The following is a 21,981-nucleotide window of genomic DNA, read 5'->3' as shown; positions in this document are numbered from 1 at the left end:
GGCCAGCTGTACAAACAACAGATCAGGGCAGAATTCTACCTTCCTCTCCCTCAACAGGAAAGTAATTTCTGCCTCACACAGATTTTCTCAAAACTGACAAGAATTTCGTCATTCTTAAGATGTCCATCCCTTATGAAACCCAGGTCAAATTAAAAAACCTGGTGGGGACGAAATGACAGACTGACAGGCAGATGCTGTAACAGTGCAAAGATACTTTTTTTTTACTTTTTTTTTTTTAATTTTTGAAACAATTCTTAAAAATTGTGCAACTTGTGCCTTGCTGTCTTTGTTCAGTAAATGCCAGTTGGCTTTCTTCCCTCAACACAGGGCATCCAGAAGTCCCTCTGGTGACTCACAACACCAGCTGTGACATAAGGAGCAGATAAAGATGAGGACCAAATCTCTGCAGCTCCACTGAAATACCTGGCTGCAGCATCATGCACCAGCCAGGAATGGGTTCACCGTGTACAGCAAATCCTGGGCAATGCATTGCAGCAATATTCTAATTCTCTATTTGTTTAATGTCTTTTGGGAAGTTTTCTTCATCTGTTTATTCCTTCATTCAGACCTCCCTCTTACTCCTAGAAGTAAATGCTCTGCAGGCATAAATCCCCACCGCTCCATTAAAGGCAACGGTACCAGTTTAAACTCCTGGGCAACTTGGCCTTGGATTTGCAAAGCCTGAGCTTTGAGTAAGTGCCTGAGCACCCTTGCTGAGTAAATATTGCACAGCCTGCTGAATTTTCTCTGTGACTTTTTACTCAAGAAACTGCTTGGAGAGAGGAAAGGGGGAAAAAAAAAAGAAGGAAAAAAAAAAGACTTCTGCTTTTCATAATGCCTAATCTTTTTCCCCATTGGCATCCACCAGATGTTGCTTTGGATCAGAAGATAAATATTAAAACCTAAGAAGGAACAAAGCAGGCTGTTTACGAGATGGATTTTCTGATGTCTCTCAAACACTTTAAAAAGATGGGAGGGAAGGAGGGGGGAATAGAGATGCTTTGATAGACACCAGGAATGAATTTCACAACCCAGCGGAGCTCTCTAGTGGTCTCAAGGCTAAATTGCTCTATTGGCATCAACCTAAGAATTAGGAATTTGCTCCTTCAGTCCATCATTTGGCAGGGGCCAATTCTGCAAAAGGTAGAATACCTTCTGGGGGATGTTACTCATGGGTGGGCCCACTCAGCGGTTGGAGAGACACAGCACTGACCTGACAAAGAGTCCAGCGAAACGCCTCTGGGGTGGGTTGATGTCCCTCCGGTGCCACTGAGGTGGACTGTCCTCACAGACGTACAGGTAAGGCACAGATCGTCCCTGGTGATAGGAACCCACCGTGACCTGGACATCACATTCAACGAAGGTGGCTCCGGCTTCGCGGCAGTCGGCAGAAGAACGCGTCAGGCCACAGAGAATGGCCAAAGAAGCTGTAAAGACAGGAGAGGAAAAAAATAACCCGAAGCAGCCTACACGCCACTGATGCTAAGCAGATTTTAGCAACTGACAGTTGTCACTGTGGATTCCTGATGTGCGTGTCCCAACCTCCCTTTTGGTGCATTTTTTTGAGGATGAGTAGGTCTCCATGCAACTCCTTCAGCCCCTTTTGCTTTGTGTGAGCAACCACATAACCTCGTTTGTGCGATGAGCACCAGGATGGTCTTTGGGATCAAATTGCTCTGTCCGGGAGGAGGTGACATATGGGATTAAATACGAGCATGAACGTTTCTTCTGGGGAAGACAGACCATGGTTTACACATCAGGCACAAATCTTTTACCAGGCAGATGTGACAACCTAATATCTATCACAACTTTGAAATCCAGAAACAGGTTTCGTGAAAGCATTGCTACAGCTTGGAGGGCTTCTAGAGAACTTGTGTGATCTGGGATCTCCCACCTTGCTTTGTACCTGAGTGTGACTAGAGGCTCGGTCCAAGTTTGACTCCGTGGATGCGGTACGAAGTACAATGGGAGCAGCCACTTTGCTTTAAGGTGTGTTTAAGGAGCAAGTGGTGTGAACAGAAAGTAGGATTTCTCATTCTAAACCCAGACAAAAATGCTGAAAAAAAATATGAACTGTCACTGAAGTTCAGATCAGTTGAAATGTTTGGTTTTAATAATTTAAAAAAGGAATCCTTTAAGTATTAAACCATGCCAGGGATCAAAACTGTTTCTCTCATAACCCTGAACATGTAAAGACTTTTGGAGAATTTTCATTAATCCTAAACTAATCAAACAGTTGTAACAAACTCCTGAAAAGGTCTGTGGACAGTATTACAGTCTGCACTGTAGTATGCAAAAGTGTTCCTCAAGTATCAGAAATGCAATTGATGAGAATTTATCAAGAAAGGATTTTTTTTGTTTGCTTTTTTCAGTTCCAGCTTGTTCAGAAGGTGTCTTGTTTGCTGGGAAAGCGTCATTGTCAATTAATGTCTTGGCTCCTAAGCAATTGTGAAAACTAGTTTTGAAATGGTAAAAATATGAAAATGCTGTATTTCCTATGTTGAAAGATTTAGTGCTTTTTGCTAAAAATGATTATTTCATATGGGGTATTTTTGAAAAGTTTATAACTGTTTAATGTTTCAGGTGTTCTTTGAAATATTAAAACCTGGCATTTCATATGCTCTGAACTTCAGAGAAAGAGTTCACATTTTCTCTGTATTTTTCTTCTCTGGATTTAGAGTGTGAAAAAAGTTACCCACATCATTACTTCACACATTTTACAATATGCTTAATCTCTTTCCTTCCTCAAATCCAGTGACAATTCTTTTGCTCGGCATCCATTCAAACACAGCCAAACACAATCCCTGCCTCGAAGACCTACGTGTAAACATGAGAGCGACAAGTAATAGACAGAGAAGCCTAAAGGAATGATGGCACCATGCCTATATTTTGCCTTTATTGTCCAGAAATTATGTCTAGAGCCACCTCAGGTGTTCTGTAGTTCCCACAGAAGCCTTGCATCTTCCTTGAGGCCAGGCTGCCATTCCAAGGGCATTTTAAGTAGCACTAGATACCTGTGTTTTGGCAAGTGAATACCATCCAAGAGGACTAAATACTACAAAGAAATTGCCTTTGCAACAACCTGCAGCAGAACCAATTCATTACAGGAATTTCTCCAAAAGAGATAACATGTATGCTTTTTTTTCAGCCGGTGAGAGGCTGAAAACTTCTCATAACTAGCAAACATAAAGGACATCCAAGCAGAGGTGGCACTGCCCTTTCCTTCCTCCACAAACCCACAACTTTCCTGTGGATAAAAGAATTTGTTCCCCTTTTGTAATAAGGTATAACAGCTCCTTCTGCTTTACTATTCTATTCTCCCTGTGACATGAAAGGCTGTGATAAGCTCGGATGAGGTAATGGAGAATGTACAGCTACCTTAGATGAATAACCAAATAGAACAGAATATTTTCAGCTGGAAGGGACCTACCATGATCACCTAGTCCAACTGCCTGACCAATTCAGGGCTGACCAAAAGTTAAACCATATTATTAAGGGCATTGTCCAAACACTGACAGGCTTGGGGCATCGACCACCTCTCTAGGAAACCTGTTCCAGTGTTTGACCACCCTCTGAAGGTGGGTGGTCAAAGGAAGATTAAATTCACATTCCACAGTTTAAGAAAAAACAACAGGTTGCTGAGCTAATCAAAAGAGGCTTTGGTTTTCTTTTGTGGTCTTGAAAAGAACATGGCAGAGTTTTCCTGGGTAGAAAAACAGCTGAACCCTATTTTAGGAGGAATGTTAGAAATGACCCACAGAATCTCAGGGTCTGAATATTTTCCTAGATACCTTGCTGCTGTCCAAGAACTTGCCTGGCTAATGTAGGCCACCAGAAGATATTTCCTGCACAGCCCTTAGAGCTCAGCAGAAGAACAGCCTGTCAACCTTTGGATACCCCCAAAACGTTACGTGGAAATTGGGCATCTCTGATGTGCTCCAGTGCCCTCATCTCAATTTTATCATACCTGTAGGAACAGAAGGCCTTGCATCCTGCCAACTGCTGAAATAATTTTTACATCAAACTGGACAAATGAAGGTATTAATTTATAAAATCTAAGCTAAAGAGCATGGTTACAAAGGGTTGTAAAGAGATCGGTAGAAGAAAACCCCAAGAAAATCCTGCTTCATCTATACACCCCAGAATCAAACCTAGGACCACTTTCTGCTTCTCCACCAGAAGGAGGGAGGGATTCCATCTCCACACCCTACAGCTCCTGTCCATCTGATGGAGATGCCACTCTTTGAGGACACGTCCATTTCTCATCGCTTCCTTCGGGATCTCCGAGGTACTCCTATTCCCTTGCTCCCGGAGGATTTAATATCTTTTCTCAGTTAGGAGGAAGTCTCGGCCTTTCATCCCCCTTCGTCTGACCATTAAACACAAATATCCCTTGGTATTATTGGTGCCATTGTCTCCTGCCACAACAGTACCAAAAAATATCAACTAAAGATCGCAAAACTCTTAGTATGCCCTAAAAGGATAGTCTGCCCGTTCTGGGACACAATTCTTCTCCCTGCTTAATTGGTTAGTGTTCAAATCCCAGAATGAAGCTTCTTTATGCTTTATATTCCCTATAAAGATAAAACCTGCTAATCACGTGTAATACAATCCCATCACTGAGATGAATGCATTCACCCCATTACAGCTTCTCTTCTGAGATCAGACACAACGGCAGCCAAATCTCTGCGTGTAGGTAATGGGTTAGGGACTGACTGCCCCCAACCCAGTCTTTGAGGGATACTTTGGCTTAAACCAAGATCCTGGGATGCTCAGCACAAGGGCTTTGTTCTGGGTCACTGTTTAATAACAACTGCCGGACATGTGATGAGGCTAAAACCTACAGGAGTTCCCAGGGCAGCTGCAGATTGATTGAACAATTGCCCGAGGAGTCCCGGTGCCAAACCGCACATCCCCAGTTATCCACTGCTCACAGAATGGACTGCGGAGCATAACATTAACATGTGCTTAGCTGAGAAGACAAAGGTTAAAAAAAAAAAAAAGGGAGAGAAAAAAAAAGAGACCTGTTAAGGTCATCAAGTCCAATCTCTGCCTATGAAGAATTGCTCCCTAGGAGACATTCATTTCGCACAGCCGAGTTTCAGAAGTCCCAGGAGGTGACTTTGCAAGCATCTATTCCACCGCCTGATAGATCTCACTGTCAGAACGTTCCTGCCATGTAATCAACATGCATATTTTTTTTCTCTTTCTTAATTTCATTTCCAGATTTCAAAGACAGAAGGGACCATTTGGATCCTTTGGTTTGATCCCCACAATAAACATCAGAGGCCCTGGCTTCTACTGAGGTCTCAATTGCCACAACACATCCCTTTTCATGTCTTCTGCATTTACTCATACAAATCACCCCATTTCCCTGGCTATAGTCCCCCTTGGCTCTAGCTCACTGCATCTCCTTGGTACACCTGCACTGCTGCAACCAAAACTCATTCCTCTCCCTCCTCTCACCCCATACAAAGAGCTCCACCAAGCCATGTCTTGTTCCTTTTAAACCAGCCTCATTCCACTTCTAGCCTTTAATCTAAATCCTCTTCCCTAAACATCCACTTTTGCCAATGTAATCTGGCCAACAGCAGGTCCAGGACTCGCTAACCAAGATCCCAAGAGCTGTTACATCAAAGCCCTAAAGTCAGACCTGTTATTCCAAGCACACTGGTGCAACCAGTTATACCAGTCTAAGCTTTCTCCCTGATGGATCTTCTTATCAGTTCATCTCCTTTTAAAGGTGCCTTCTTTACCCTCACCTCAATGTCAAACATACAATCTCAGGTAGTGGCTTACTGCAAAATTTACACATGGTACCTACCCTAATATCGCCTAATAGGAATATTCAGTTATTTTCTCACCTGCCTCAAGCTTCCTGCCAGTCTTCCCATCTTTCACAGGAGCACAATTCAATACCACGGACATTAACCATGTGTTCTGTAAATTTAAACCTGAGCTGAACAGAATCTACAGCTGTATTTGCACTCATCAACAGCGCTGCGACACGAGTAACAAAGCAAGAACAAGAGAAGGGGAGAGCTCTTGGGATCAAACCAGTTATGTCTTTACCAGGCCTTTATTGACTTGTGGGTTGGTTTGGGTTTTTTGGTTTGGTTTTGTTTTTCCTTGAAGGGAGTGTGGTTTTGTTAATGTTTTCTTTAATTTTGTTAATTTTCTTAAGCTTTAAGGGCGAAATTCAAATTTTAGCTCTCTTCTGATTCGATTTTTCTGCAGCTTGCAAAAGACGAGTTTTCACAAAAGAGTCTAGGCTTGCATTCCTATTCCCTGTGCTCTGGACTGATCCCGTTTCAGTACTTAGTGTGCCCAGCTCTTGCCAGCGATCAAACCCAAACCTTGCTGCAACCCCGCTCAACAAGGGAAGACCCCGTGGGGCACGCTTAGGGATGGATCCTGCTGAGACCGGTGGTTCCTCGCATTTTAGAAAACAGCCTGTTAAACGGGAAACCAGTCCCATTTCCTACCTGCAGAGCCTTGCCCTGTGGATTTGATCACATGAGGAAGCTAGATGGACCGGTTGGGGATTCCCACGTGAACATCTCTAATCTTAAGCCAGACACAACATGACCCAGCGCTGAAACCCAAGGGCAGCGAGCTGCCACCTGACGTCCCGCGGAGCCGGAGGGAAGGCGTTTCTGCTTCACAGCGTGCCGTAACAGAAGAAACGCAGCTTGAACTCTTCACTTCTCATCACCCAGTCCACGAGCAGCGTCGGGAAATGTCAGACAAGCGTCCAACCTGGCCGCACCAGCCTCCGCGCCAAAGGGGCCCAGGGGCATCACAGATTTATCCCGCTCATCTCCTTCACGGCTCATGGTCCCGCGTCCCCGAAGTCGCTTCGCCACCTCTTCCATGTGGACGAGGCCGTGAAAGAAAGGTCTGAGCGCTGGATGTGCGAGTGCCAAGTGGTAAAAACTTCCCCAGGCAAACAGCAGCACATAAACCACGAGGCGAGACTGGACTAACTGCACTTAATAAATCCACTCGTGCCCTAAATGGTGGGAGCGTGCAATCCCCTAAATATTAGGGGAAAGCCCTCTGGAAAGCATCTTGCTCTATGTACAGATTCACCAATGCCACATGGAGATGTGCACGGGCTGAATGTGCCTGTCTCAGGGAGTACAAATAGCCCAGCAAATTCTCACAGATTTAATAAATAATAAAAAAAAAGAAACCCAAACATTTTCTTGTAAATACTTCATCGACAGAAAAACATTTTTGCAACTCAACTGGTGAGATTTGCAAGGCTGCACGCTACAAAATCCACGGCAGGGAAGAGAAGGGTTGTCTTGTAACTGGCCTCAAAGCAATAGTGCCTGTGTCCCTTTGGTTAGTGAGGCAACACATCCTTTGTATCTTCTCTCCAGAAATGCAACCAGCAAGCGGGCAGCAATCAGCATTCACTTGCTGACATCTAGTGTCAGTAATAAGCATTGTGGTCCTGCCTGTAAGATGGTTTTTTCCCAGGCTCCCTCTGCCGCCTACCACTCAGTGAATTTTGAACACAGTTATTAATGTTTTCACAGATTGGATCAATTTGATTACCTTTTATTCTGCTATTCTTTCTGCAATAACCAGACTTCCCTTTTTGTGCTCTGATTTTTTTTTTTAGCAGTCCAGCACCATGTCTTTTTTCTTGTTTAGGAAAAAAAAAAGCGGTTTTGTAGACTGTGCCTAGAACTTGTTTAAAACAAAGAAAAATTGAGCCCTTATGCTCTCTTGATGTCTCCTTTTGAGTGCCTGTTGTTGGGTTTTAAAGCCCTTTCCCCAACCCCCCTCCAGTTTTTTTAGTATTCCTCATGGATGAGGAAAGGAACTGTCCAAAATGACAAGAAAAAATTTAGAATTTTGGAATAAATGAGGCTGAAGAGGACCCTTGGATGCCTCTTGTCCTAACCCTTCCTCAAAAGAACGTTAAATTTCATGTTGGACTCATTTCTCAGCAACTAATCTAGTCGACTTGTGACTATTTTGAAGGTTGGAGATGCCACACACCAGAGCAAAACCCTGGCAATTTACCCTGATGGACACTCTCACTGCCACTTTTCTTCCAGGTCCACCAAGGATAAGAGGCCATGGACCTTTGGTCACAGGGATGATGGATCTCTGGATGGCCACAGGACAGCAAATATTTCTGTAGATGTCAGGATGTTCTCCTAACATCAGAGCTACGAAGGGGCTGAAATGTTATGCTAGCAAGTGTTGCAATGTTGCATCACCAGGAGAGGTGCTCTGTGCTCAGCATTTGGGGAACGGCATATGTCCCAGGGTGAGATTTAAAAGTCTTAAATCCTGCCTTTTGCAGATCTTAGGAGCCTAATACTGCATTGCCAGTAGAAGAGGCAGAAAATGCATCTTGTCCCAGAAAATGCCCATTTTGAAGACTTTCCTCCAAAATTGAGGCAGGGTTATTTGTCTCTTTAAGAGAGCTTGAGATCATGGCATCATTCCCTGCTGCCTGTCTCCAGTTAAGGAGGATGCTCTGGCCATGGGATGATCCCATCTTCCTCTCAAGGAATTCAAATCCTCATCTCCAGCTTCCCAAATGTATGAACCAGCCACAGTACATCATTTGTTCACCCTCCCAGTTATTCACCCTTTTCCTCCCACCCCCTTACACCCTTGAAGCCGTCCCATCATGCAGCCAAAACACAAAATGTATGGAGCAGCAGAAGAAAAGGCATTTAAGGGAGCTCAACTCACTAAGATGGTCATGATGGCCAAGAGAAGTGCTTGGGTACCCAACCCTACAGCCCTCGTGCACATTTTACGTGAGAGTTTTCCCAAGGAATAGCTGCCACAAAGAACTGTTGACATTGTGCACATCTCACACCCACCCACAAAGCCTGCGTGACCACAGACGTGTGATGATTCTAGCCCAAAGCCCATGGCCACTGACACAAAAACTCCCGCTGACAGCAATTGTCTTTGGACTGAGCTCAAAACCCAGAATTCAATGCTATCTATGTTGGTGCTTCTCTTTTCTCCAGGGCTGCTGCTGCTCTCTGTTCCCCTGGGATGAAATACACTGGGACCCCCCACTTTTGGGTCAAAACAGGTTTTTAGGGGATATTTTTAACACAATGCCAGGTTTTGTGTCTTAGCTGACCGTGTAAGCGTGGGGCGAAGCAGCTCAGGTCAGTCACCGTCGTGTTGCCCAACAGTCCACAGCTGGCACCACAGACTGTGACCAAAGTCTTCCCTGGGGAAAACCCAGTTCCATGCAGGCCAACTGCTCCTCCATTCATGCCACCTTGGAAAAGGACAGAAAATGGGATTTAAGACAGAGCTCGCCAGTCAGCTGTCAACAAGGGTATTTTTTTTAATTCATAATTTTCGCTTTCACACCAAAAAACCCCCAGTCACCGTAGTCCCTCACACTGCACCCCATGGAGGAGCTGCAACAAGCCTTCATGACTCACCCCAGTTGAGACGTACAGCCGTCACCATCAGCCGAGAGGTGAACGTCAGGTTGGAGGAAGCCCAGCCCCTGGGGACATCCAGGCCCAGTACACGGTACTTGCCAACAGGGAGCCGAGGAGCCAAGCACCGCAAAGTAGAGCGAGCGATGGTGACGTTACCACAAGCAAAGTCTCCAACGAACATGTGGATGGCGCCCATCTCTGTGACCCGCGATACTGTCATCGTCAAAAGGAGACCAGTTGCAAAAAGCGAAAGGAAAGCTGGAGTAGACTCCTCGTTGTAACTTATTCTTCCAAGGTAATAGGAGATGCCGTCTACTTTTAGACTCAAAGCCCTAATCCCATTACCCGGAGGCACCGTGCACTGAATAGCTACGCAGGTGACACTGAGAATGAGGCAAGGGTGATAATCAACGAGAACAGAAGTCATCCTCTTTCCTTTCAGTGCCGAGCCTGCTAAGGTGAGCAGGCCTCCACCGTTGGTACTGAAGTTTCGTGGATAAAACCGATACACCTGAGGAAGGATGGTGAGAACACTGGACGCCTTTCTGAAGCAAGCTCGACCACTTTTCCTGTTGGATATGGAAATGTTGTGCTGCCCTGGGGCAATGCAGTCTGTTTGGCACTCGATGCTGGTCTCGTTCCAGAAAGTTACCTTGCAGACAGTCTGGTTATTCACGCGTACCATGGGGCTATCACTTGGCCATGCCAACCTGTGTCCTTTGATCGTCACATAGGTGAATGTCCCATCGGTGTCCCAGGTCACCAAGTCTACAAGGGGGGTCCACTGCTCGTGAAGGTGGAGCGTACAGTCTCCAAGGCAGACACTGCGGATCCCATTGACAGTCGCTGTGACATTAAGAGCCCAAGATGCCTCTGCCAACCACTGATCATGGAAAGAACGGGCCCCTGGAAGGACAACACAACTAATGGCATCGTTATCAGAGTTCTGGATCTCACAGGAATAATTACTGTCCAGGCTGACCTGTACCAAATTCCTCCTGGATTTTAAAGCAACACCAGATATAGTGAGTAACATCCCACCACAGATTGATCCTTGCGATGGGAATATGGATGTTATCCGTGGAGTTATTGTAAGGGCCTGCAGCCTCGCTGTCACACGAGCATATCCTAGCTGCCTCTGGATAACCTGGATGGGGAAAGTCCCAGGTTCCAGGCTGCTCAGTGGCAAAGAGCACTGATAAAACATTGCAGACTTGTTGCCGCGTTGAAACTCAAGTTCACATTCGCTGTGTCCAAGCTTAGCCACAGATCCAGTGATGTTTATCCCTTGGATGCTCAAGAGCAGGCTGCTGTCTGTGACTTCCATTTCAACAACAGTAATCAGAGGAGTCAAAGCTCTTTGGTAATGAAAGGTGGTGGTCCTTTTAGCAAAGAGAGCATGTTGAAGTGACCTGCTGCTGATGACTACATTTACTCTGACAGAGATGTCTTGTGAATCTTCAGTAGACAAATTAGCAGCTGGCGGCGTCAGGCACCAAAGTGTCTCTTCTGCCAAGTGAGTAACCGTACAGGTTTGCCTGTTCATTGAAACAGAAATCAGGGCAGGATTTTGGCTAAAGCCCACCCCAGAGATTGTGAGCAGTGTTCCACCTAGGAGTAAAACAAAATAAATAGGAAGGACATTATATGCAGGAAAGGAGTCAATGACTGTGAACAATCACAAACCATGATAAAGCTACTAAGCATGGAAGAAGAAATGAAGTCCTTTTTTTTGGAACAAAACAGCTAGAGATAATAGCAGTCATGTATCAAGATAATCCTATGTGGGCAACAGGCTACGGTATCAGATAGATAGCCAGGGACCTTTGTGGCAGTAAATGACAGTAGAAAGCCACCACAGAACTGGAGGAAGCTGTTGTGAGAGGACCCCTGAGAGTAAAGAGAGACTGAACTCTTCAGGGAATGAGACTGTACAGGCAGCTGGGGAGATGGTAGAGATGGTTTGGTCCTGTTGCACACAGGGAAGCAGAATGTGGTATGTCTACTTTCAAACAAAAAGCCACAACCACAGACCTTCCTTCAGTCTTCAGTTCTGTCTGGCCACTCAGGCAGGGTGCCAGATTTGCCACGCACTGATGGTCACTTGCCTTTGGGGAGTTCACTGACCAGAAAAGCTGATACACTGATGAATGCTTCCAGCCCTCCCCTCCTTATATGCTCCCAGTCTGCACCATTTAAGATGGGTGGAAGAGGAAGGGGAAGAGAAGAGCAGTTCCCCTCCACTCCAAAGGCAACTCTGACCAGGGTTTCCCATGCATGGCCTGGAAGAAGGCAGGCTGTTTGCATTCCCCTGGGGTTGCCTGGATGGCTTTATTCCCTGGGCTTTTACTTAAGACCACAGAAGACAGCAAATGGATAAACAGACTCTTGGTGTGAACCAAGAGGGTCATTCATAAGGAAAAGCAATTCAGGAGGAGTTAGACACAAAGTTATGACCTCCAGCTGGAACTGTCCATGTGTCCAGTGTTGGAAGCTTGAAGATTATTGTAGAGAAGTATCCTCAAACACTCCTCCACTCATATAATCTTCCTAAAGCATCCTGGTTTTGGGTCGCTCTGGGAGACAGGCTGTCTTTGGTCTGACCCACACAGTTGTTCTAGGACACGGCACTGGAGTCTCCCTCTCGCATTGACAGGAGAAGCAGCCGTGGGAGTCTCTGCTACTACCCTGGGCACTAAGAGTAGGTGCTAATTATCTGGAATAAGAGTGAATCCTGATGTCTGGGTTTACATAAAGTTGCAAAGCAGGGGTATCTGCTCTGCTTCCCAGGGTGCTAAAAGCAGCACTGAAGAAGCAGCAGTCTGGATTTTAGGGAAGTGATAATCATAAAAATGACAAGCCTCCAGCATTCCCAGCCTAATCCCATGCTTCCAAGCCCAGAGCCCAGCTGAAGCCTCTCTCCATCTTCCTTTAGTTTGCAATACTGGTACTCCCACTGCTCTGCCTTGCTTTAACCTCTTTATCCATTAATCCTATGCCCTTCCTTTTCCCATGATCTGGCTGAAAAATGAAGTTGTTTTATAACGGTGTTCCTTTTGATTGAGCTCAAATCCTTAATCCAGATGGCCACACAAGTGTTAACAAAAGACTAGAGATAAGGGGGGGAAAGGACTGGTGCTTTTTGCAGCGATGAGTTTCTAAATCAGCTTAAGCCATTCATAAAACTACAGCTAAAGAGTTAATCAGCTCTTATTTACATTTCAATTTACCCTTAAATATGAAAAGGGTGCAATAATTATTTTTTTTTTTTTTTTTAGTATAGCTTAATCTTCAAAACTGAGAGCTTTTGCTATCCAGGCTCTATCCACACTCTCACCTTTCAAGGCTTGGGCACTTGACAAACTATTGAACTAATCATGTACCACAAAGCCTCTGAATTTTTGTATCTTTAAATGTGTTATGAGGCAGGGAGAGCAATCTGTGGAGGACCTGAAGTTGCATCAAAGAATTTCTCTGTCTTCTATAAAAGCATTTCTAAGGGCTCATGTAAAATTCACTACAGGGATTCAACTCTCCCCCACCCCCAGCCAAATGACAAAATAAATCAACCACCTCAAATCTGCTTTTTAAGATTTAAAGTAAAACTTTTCTTTCTAATTCAGTGCTGTTTTGCTCTGAAACACACTTAAATTATTTCCAGTGTTTAAAAGCTTGGAAAGGGATTAATAAATATTTCACTTTTGATTAAAATTAACATTGAAAAAGGGGGTTTTTTTGTCTTTTCAACTTAACGAAAATGAACATCCCCTTTGGGATCACTTGAAATTATTGTTTGCTCCAAACCACAGTTGTACGCTGCCTTCCACCTAACTTTCACACAGAAAGCCTTGAAAGATGGAGGCGTAAGGACTGAAAGAAACAGCACAGATGAGTCAGGTGTGGGCGTGCTTTGTTTTCCCAATGGGAACATGCAAGGATACATGAGCAAACACTTGGGGAAATCAAATTCAAAGCACAGGGAGCCTTGAGCCAGCCAACCAGATGGAGGGATGCTCACTACAATCCCACATTTCCAGCCTGCTGCTGTCTGCCAGTTGATGTCTACATAATAAAGGGTCACAGATTTAAAACACCCTCATTTAAACTGATGTGAAATGGGATGCCCTTTCCATTCCTGCAGGAAAACCGTGCCCTTGATCCCTTTAACCTCCATAAGTGGCTGCAGATGTACCGACGCTGTTTACCCAGAAAGGAGCCACAACACGGCTCTATGCTGAAGATCTCCGAGAGGTACTGGATTAACGGCTCAACCCTGCAAAACACAAGCAACGTAGAAAGGGGTTTGGGTGGTTTTTTATCTTTTTCTCTCCTGCTGTAGTACTATTCTTTCTTACAACTCCTTTTAGGTTCGAAGGCCAAACACCCATTTGGCGCATCCCCTTTGTTCAATGCCACAGTGACAAGACCACCCTGCGCTCCAAATTTTTCTGTGTGATTTGAGCTACATCTATTACGAACACTGTCTTATCAAGTGGCAACCTGTGGGCCACATTTAGTCCATGAGGTGCAAATGAATTGCCCGTCAAAAGAAGCAAGAAAGAGGGGATTTTTTGCCAAACAGATCCCACTGTAGCTATGCCCACAGACAAGAGATGCAAGTGAATTGAAGAGACATCCCAGCCGCCTGCCTTCTTTACATCTTTCCACCAGACCGCTAACAGACTCCAGTATCAGATGGGATGAAGCCCTGCATGTCATCCCACTGACCACAGGCTTTCTCCTTCTGAAGCTCATGAATGCAACAAGAAGCTTAGGGTGGTTCGTGAGCAATAAAAGCAGCTCCTCTCCCCAATACCATGGTTTCAGGATCATTCCTAGCAGCTGCCATGGATGAGAACTGCGGGGCTGAGGGGAAAAACTGTGCTGCTTATGAATGTATTGTTGCGTCCCGTTTTCAGGTCCGGTTTCCCCCACATTTTAATTAATTTATACCACATTTATCTAGGCATGAACTTGAAGTGTCACCTTAAAAGATGGAAATAGCATCATTTAAAAATTCTCCAAACAAAGCATTTTTTTATTTCTCAAACTAGCTTTTGTTTTTCTCATGAAAAGTGTTTCTTTTCTTCTGCTGTTTTCCTACAGCAGGATTTATCTGCATTTGACCTGAATCTGTGAATACCTTTGATTGCCTGAATATGCATTTTTCATCAAATCAACTGTTTTTTCTAAAATGTTTCTCTCCTGCCTCCTACTGATCCAAGGGGAGTTAATTGACTAGCATTAGCAGTTTGCTGACTTGGGTTCCACAGATCAATAAATGCCTTGATAATTATTCATAATTTTTATACCACACTGCAGATTTCACCGTTAGGTACAGAATTTGTGAAAACTTTTACCTTCCTTTTCAGATTAACCCTAAAATACCAACTAGGGCAGAGAATGAAATTTATATCTTAAGGAAAGTACAGGCATTCACACACCTGTTTGAAGCGACGGCAACGCTATTGATGATGACAGAAACGTTGTACCATCCTGCAGCCAAGGCTGGCAGCGTCACGTTAACACCACGGTCCGTCTGCGCCTGGATCTGTGCCCATGAGCCCCCAATTTGGACTTTGATATCTGACCCTCGGTAGCTGGCAAACTGGGATATTCCAATCTGAAGCTCCTGACCCCCTGCAGAATGGAGAATGGATGAAGTTATTTCAGTGTTTCTGTCAACAGTGATTTTAACACACGTAACCATTACCTGAGGAAGAGCATGGAGTCCCATCATGCCAGAACAGGTCTAGCCACGTCCATCAGCCCAAACCAAAAAGTTGAAGACCACAGTGGTTCTGTATCCTACTCAATCCTTTGGCCTCCTTGATAAATCACAAGCCACCAGGGTTGTCCTGACATGTTAGCGTTGTGCACTTGGCTATGACCATCTACGGCCACTCGCAGCCTGCTGGTACGCACTCCAGATAGGATCCGTGCCCCCTTACCATAAATGTCTATCCTATAAATATCTGCATCTGATAAAACCCAACCCCGCTCTTTCTAAAGCTCACACGAACTGGAGCTGAGGAGTTCTGGGATTTTTCCTTAGTCCCTGACAATGATCCAGACCTTTTGTGAGCCAAATTATATTCAGATGATAGAGGATACTTTCCTTTATTTGTGCATACTGTAGTAATAGAAAAGGACAAGGGCAGTGGAGAAGGGAATTTCATAACCTAAATTCCTCCTGAAATAGCTTAAAAAAATTAGAGTGGTATGCATCAGTCCAAATAAAAGCAGTTTCACTGAGATAGCTATATCTGTAGTCAAGGAAGAGAAACAGAGCTTTTATGGCATGATTCATCTTATTCTAAGACAGACATCCAAAAGAGCTGTGGTGAATCCCACCACAGAACCACCTATTTCTCTTCACTGGCTACGGAAGACACCTAAGCAACAAGCACAGAGATGTGTTTAGGAAGTGAATCTCATCCTCCCATCTCCTCCGAACGGTGCGGGTTCAGTTGCACAGAAGCTGGGATAAACAGGACAAAGAGGGGTCTTCAAGTCCAACTCCCTGCTGTCAGACCATTATGTTACATAAATCCCCTTCCTAAATACTCAAGCAAAAAGTGTTAATGTCTCTTTAACATCCCCCTGAGCCAGCCAGCCCAAAACACTTGTCCACCCGCAGAGTTGCTCCAGAAGAGCTGGTGAAGATCAGCTGTCACAGAACAGCTTCATTTTTGCCCATTCCTCTTCTTCCTTGAGCACGTGGCACTGTTACCCCAGCCACACAGGGAAGTAGTCAGGAGCAGCTCATCTGCTTTACTCTCTCACCTTTTGTTAATCAAAAGTAACCTTTATAGGTTGATACATCCATACTAGAAATTCAGATCTAAGTAGAAATTTTGTCTCCCAAGCAGAGGCCAGGGTCACTTGGCTTTAGCATCGCCTCCACAGAGGGCACAGTCACCGTTACCATTCAGCTCTGTAACCTCAGCTTTGGAGAAGTGTCTGCCTTCCATGAAGTAGGAGAGTCTGTACAAAGCTCCCCTCATCTACCAGCTCCTCTAAGCAGGTCTTGAAACCAGTACCTTTCAATTCTGCATGTGCAAAGAGTCCAATAAAGTTTGAAAGCCTGTGAAGTTGAATATATTAATAGCATGAACTCTTTGGACTCTTGGTCAATTGTCAGCTTAATCCTAGATGCCTGGAAGGCATCGGTGTAATTTATTTATTCTTTTTATTATATAGGAGGAAAATTATATTGAAAGACGAAGCCGTGAAGGTTCTTAATAGGAGATTGTACCCAGCCACACCACCATTCATGAGATGCTATAACATTAAGGAATTCCTTGCACCTGGGCTGCCCACAGCTAGAAAAATCTCCCCTTGGTGCTATGATATCTGAATAATATTCAGATGATAAAGGACGTTTTCTCTTATTTATGCATTTTGGAGTAATAGAAAATGACAAGGACATTTGGGGAAAGGAATAGAAATGCCGGGCGTGCAGCAAGAAGTGTGTTTCGTCACTGGCAATCACCTAACTCCTTGCATCCCCACCAAGTCCAGCCAAACTGCCTAGCTGGGGGGAGCTTTATTAAGGTGTGTACTGGAGAGGTTGCAAAAAGAGAGAAAGAAAAAAAATCAGATGACTACATCCTTGGAGGAATGGGAGTAGGGTGCGTAGGAAAGCAAGAATATTTCTGTCTTCCTTCTATCTTCCTTCCTTCTTCTCTCTCTTGGATACTAGGAATCTGGTGTCTCATTGCCACACAGAAATGTAATAAACCTTCTTCTAAAAGACTTTTCTGTAAGTGGACACCATTCACCATTAATGCTTTTATTCTCAATACCCAGCCAAAACCTTGTGAGGAAAAAAAGGAAGGGAAATGAGAAAAAAAAAAAACAACTCCAAACAGAAGTTTTCAAAAGACAGAAATGCTAAGCTCTCCATGAGATCTTCTTGGGATTTTGCCCCCACAAAGTCCATGAAGTCTGCGCTCATATGCTAAAGTAACAGATCACAAGGTCAAACTGGAAGAAACAGTTTGGAGTGGAAATGGGAACTAGCAAGACAAGTGCTGCCTCTCTTCTGCTTTCAGCAACTCAAAATGCACATGATGCGCTTTATGATCAACCCTTTGGGACCCTGAAGAAGGACACTCTCTAGAGTTAATTTATCTTGTCATGGCTGAACTTGTTACCCAGAATGAATGGATGGGATAATTTCAGAGCAGAGTTAGAGAAACATGACACAAAAGGAGCACTATACCACCCCTAACATCCTATGGACATCATCCACACTGGCTAAAGGCAAGCAACTATCTCATGTGTGCTAGACTAAAACCAACATAAAACAACCAGGACTGATCAGAACCAGCAGGAAACACGGGGACTATAAGTTAAAAGAAAATAACAGAAAAACAGTGTCGGATCACCAAACTCCCCACCACCATCCAAAATAATAACACTTCTACAGACAATGCCCAGTACATGTCTACAGCCTTTTCACCTGCTATGCCGCTTCTGTTTCTGCTCAGTGATACAACAGCAGGGTTTAAGGAAGGATCATACTGGAACAAGTTGGTTACTGTTGTTGACTGGCACCCAGAAATTAGTGTCACATGGACAGCAGTATCTTCTGTCCCCTAGAAACAGAAATGAAGAAAATGTCAGGGCTAAGAATGCACCAATAAAAAAAGTTATTCCCCATACTCCTGCATCTTAATAAGTCAGGCATATGGCACTGATGAAATTTGTGTATACGCCAGACTCTACTTAAATGTATACAGTTGACTTTAAAAGGGCACCTATGGAGAGTTAGAAACCTTAAAACAATCTCAGACCATGCAGATTTTCATTTTCTATATCCATACTAGTAAATTAAACAGTAGTAAGTCATAGGCATAGACTGTTATCCCTATACTTAAACTATTAGCATCGTCCTGGGTATAATTTTGCCATGCAGCAAAGAGCGCTGTTTTTGCATGACACACAGATAATGTCCAAAGGAGGTCTGGATGTAAAGTAGAAGATTTGGAGCTGAAGAGGGTTCAACAATGTGAGCAAGAACAATTGTCCCAGGCATGTTTAATCTACTACTAGACAACTGAAAGTAGAGACGGGCAATTTTGCCAGAGTTCAAAGCCCCAGTTTTGTTTATGCGAGGCTTAGTTAATGATGTTGCAATCTGGACTTTTTACTGTTTCACTGGTTTTCATAAATCCCCTATCAATCTATTGATAATTAAGCTGGTCTAAACTCTAGTTGGAGTCCATAGTAAATTGTCCCACAGCCAAGACTTGGCTGATGGGCTACCATTTGCCCTTGCCCTAGTGTGGCTCAGGCCAGGAAAAATATAGAAAGGCCTGTAGATTGCTGTCTGTTCCCAAGAAAATGTGGTTTCTTACCCGAGAGGGAACTTTACATTCAATTCTTGTTGAATTTCTGTCATCCTCCATAACTGGGCAAGGCTGAGATCCAAACAACACCAAGCTTACCCCTTCCAGATTGGTCCCCCTGAGAGCCACTCTCAGTCCTCCTACAAAACCAATTATTCTGTTACATTCAAGATGTAGAATGATATTTTTATATGCAAAGGATTCTTTGTTAATAGGTGACTGCAAAAGGCGGTTCTGTCTCTCAGTTGATCTGATGATCTGCTTCCACCTTGCCATGCCTAGCATCCTCTTTCACCAGAGATGCTTCTCGCCTATTATTTGAATTCTTCTCCATGATACAGGAGGACTGGGTTTGTTTCTTGGTTTATTTTTTAATGACATACTTGCTTAAGCCGGCAAGGTCTAGCCTGTGATCTCAACCTTAGAAAGATCCCTAGTCCAAGAATGAAATAAGGAAGGAAGGAAGAAACACTAAGAATGGAAAATGAGCTTAACACAGCAGGTGTTTTCACAGTTCAAATAGCTGCCAAGCACCCTGCTGTCAAAAAAGCCTGTAGCATGTGTCTAGGAAACTTAGGTTAGAAAGAGGACTTGGCAGGGCTTGAGACTTAGCAGAGTTGTGAGGAAAGTCACGGAGAGCTTAATTCTGTGAAGCACTAAGCAACCTCAACTCTCCTTTGTGCCATCCAGAGCTGAGCCTCTTCAATCACATGCAGGATCATACCCAAGACAAGTCAGACTTGCACTTGACCTTTCTGCAGCACCCAGTTCCCGTGCAAAGAGTCAACGTGCCCCTCTGCTGCTTCAAGTGACTAGAAGATTCAGGGACATTTCAAAGAGAAACAGGAAAGAGAACAGGAATGGACATTAATGGCAATTCTAACCTGAATTTTGTTCTTTGATGCGGTTGAAAGACAAATTTAAAAAAAAGAGAAAGAAATTTTGCTTGAAAGTTACAGCTGTTTGCTCTAGTTATCAGTACTGCAGACTTTTAGGACTATGGCTGGACAGACAGACTGCTCAGGTACTTCATTAATGCCGTGTTTATCAGTATGTGTTAGTATGGCTATGTTACAAACCGAGTTTTTATGATGCTTTTCATGTGTGATGTAAGTAAACTTCATGGTAAAGTCATTGATGGCAGAGTCCCTTGTACCTTTTCCTCAAAGCATTGTCTCCTGCTAATTCTTTAAAGCAACAGAGAAGTTTAGATGTTTAATCTTCTAAACTTTCTCTGGCTGGCAGCAAAACCAGGCAAACAGCAGCAATCAGATATGTTAACAGCAAGCTCCTTCCATCTGCTGGAGCATCACGGGATCTTTAGAAAGGCATCCCATGCTTATAGAGTTAGGTCACAGGGAAATCCCAGCACGGCACCACTGAGACCAGTGATATTTTGACAAGAGGGAACTGGTGCAGCAAAGTACATGACTCTTCCTCTCCTGTAACGTTACGTTTGTAGAGTCAGAAACAGCAAGAAGTCAAAACTGAAGCCACTTGTCTAATGTGATAGTTATGAGATAAGGAGCCTCCGATTTAGAGTACAAAATCCATGTGTGTTGTGTAAAGACTGATGCTCTGAAGTTTTGATATCTACACTTATATCCATATGCAGTGAAATACTGCATATGTGCACTTTACGATAAGATTGAAGAGAGGTATTTTAAATGGAAGAAATTAAAAACACAGATGGAAGCTGTAATTCTTTCCAATTATAAATGTTCAAGGCATATGTAATGTAAGATAGCATTATACTTGCATTCTTTTTAATGAGTGACAGATCACTGTAATTGGGAGAACAACTGGATTGTCAGCGAAGGAAATGAGAAGCAAGGCCCAAGCACTAAAACTTATCATTACTGGCTTTTTTCTTTTAGGGTTTTTTGGGTTGGGTTGGTTGGGGTTTTTGAGTGGGTTTGGGTTTTTTATGAATCAAAAGTGATTCTTAACCTTAATGTACTCTATGACCCTCCCATTAGGGGGTGAAAAACAAAGGAAAGAAAAGGGTTAGAATTGCTTTCTTCCCGTGCATCCCAATAAAACATAAAGAAAAAAGGTGGCCATAACTTCTTGTTTTTCAGCTTAGGAACCTTACATTGTTCCAAGTCCATCCCATGGCTGATCCACAGAGAGGTTTCACAGCCCATCATTCCCTTCCTCTGCCCACTCCAAGGTGGCCAAGCATGGTGCAATCAGTTCTCCAAGCTACATGGCCAAGCTAGCTTCATCCTGCGCCTAGGCCAGTCCTCCTGCTCTCAGTGATGTTTGGTACCATGAACTCAAAGCACCTCAATAATGAAACTAGGAGGTTTCCAGAAAAAAGCTGGGTAACTTTTACTGTCAGTAGACCTGGGTCATGTTGTTTCTAGGTGCATTCCTAGCCACTTGAAAAGAAGTCATATGCCGAGACTGTTGGTTTGTTTGCACAACCCAGGTGTGTCAAGAGTGTTCTCCACATTTCTTATTGGGTTGGGGACACTCTTCCCTCTCCCAAAAAAAGAAAAGGTGGCTCTTTACAGCATTTGGTTTGGCTTAACTACAGTTGTCTAGGCACCTTGCTGGAACTTCCAGGTGAAGTCCTCTCATCTGTGTCACATACAGGGCAGATGAGAGTCCTAACAGTCCTTTGGCCCCAGAGTCCTGTGGAAAGTCTTCCAAGCTCTCATCTTCAGGGATGGAATATATCACCTTTTATTTCCTCTTCTGTTTCAAGGAGAGAGGGGGTAATGGGAATGAAGGAGCTTCAGTTTAATTTGCGTTTCTTTGTGTTTCTCAGTTTTGTATCTAAACACATGCGTTTTCCATTTTATCACTCAGAATATGAATTCACTTCAATGGGCCTGCAATGAACCAAAGTTTAGCCATTTCGCAATTAGGCCAGATTAATTCAAATACTTCAAAGCTGTGTGTCAAATGGATACGGGAAGATGAGCTATGAAACATTAATACCCATCTGATTTGCTGAAATGAATATACCTGCACTTGAACTTACTGTTCCCAAATAAAACTAGTTAGGAAACTGGTTGCCTCCACAAAGAGCCAAAGAAAGTCTGTCACTCTTTAAGAAACTTACCCCAGGGCTTTGGGGTACACACAAGGTGTCCAGCCACATTATGTCCTTTTCATCAGGTGAAGATCTTGGTAGTGTAAGCACAGAAGAACCAAAACATGCCATGAAA

At 43.9% G+C, this 21,981-nt stretch overlaps 1 protein-coding gene across 1 annotated transcript in view; it reads right to left on the bottom strand.

The window, feature by feature from the left end:
• Positions 1-21,981, bottom strand: part of PKHD1 (PKHD1 ciliary IPT domain containing fibrocystin/polyductin) — a 255,192-nt gene that overhangs the window by 198,725 nt on the left and 34,486 nt on the right. Inside the window, exons 27-33 of the mRNA XM_075049823.1 lie at positions 18,812-18,942; positions 17,914-18,049; positions 14,891-15,086; positions 13,652-13,719; positions 9,444-11,057; positions 9,131-9,274; positions 1,214-1,427 (exon numbers count right to left, since the gene is read on the bottom strand). Of these exons, the coding sequence (XP_074905924.1) occupies positions 1,214-1,427; positions 9,131-9,274; positions 9,444-11,057; positions 13,652-13,719; positions 14,891-15,086; positions 17,914-18,049; positions 18,812-18,942 (2,503 nt within the window). The remainder of the gene's footprint in view (positions 1-1,213; positions 1,428-9,130; positions 9,275-9,443; positions 11,058-13,651; positions 13,720-14,890; positions 15,087-17,913; positions 18,050-18,811; positions 18,943-21,981) is intronic.

Source organism: Buteo buteo, chromosome 17 (assembly GCF_964188355.1).
Source record: "Buteo buteo chromosome 17, bButBut1.hap1.1, whole genome shotgun sequence".
NCBI lineage: Eukaryota > Metazoa > Chordata > Aves > Accipitriformes > Accipitridae > Buteo > Buteo buteo.
This window is presented reverse-complemented; position numbering and strand designations above follow the sequence as displayed.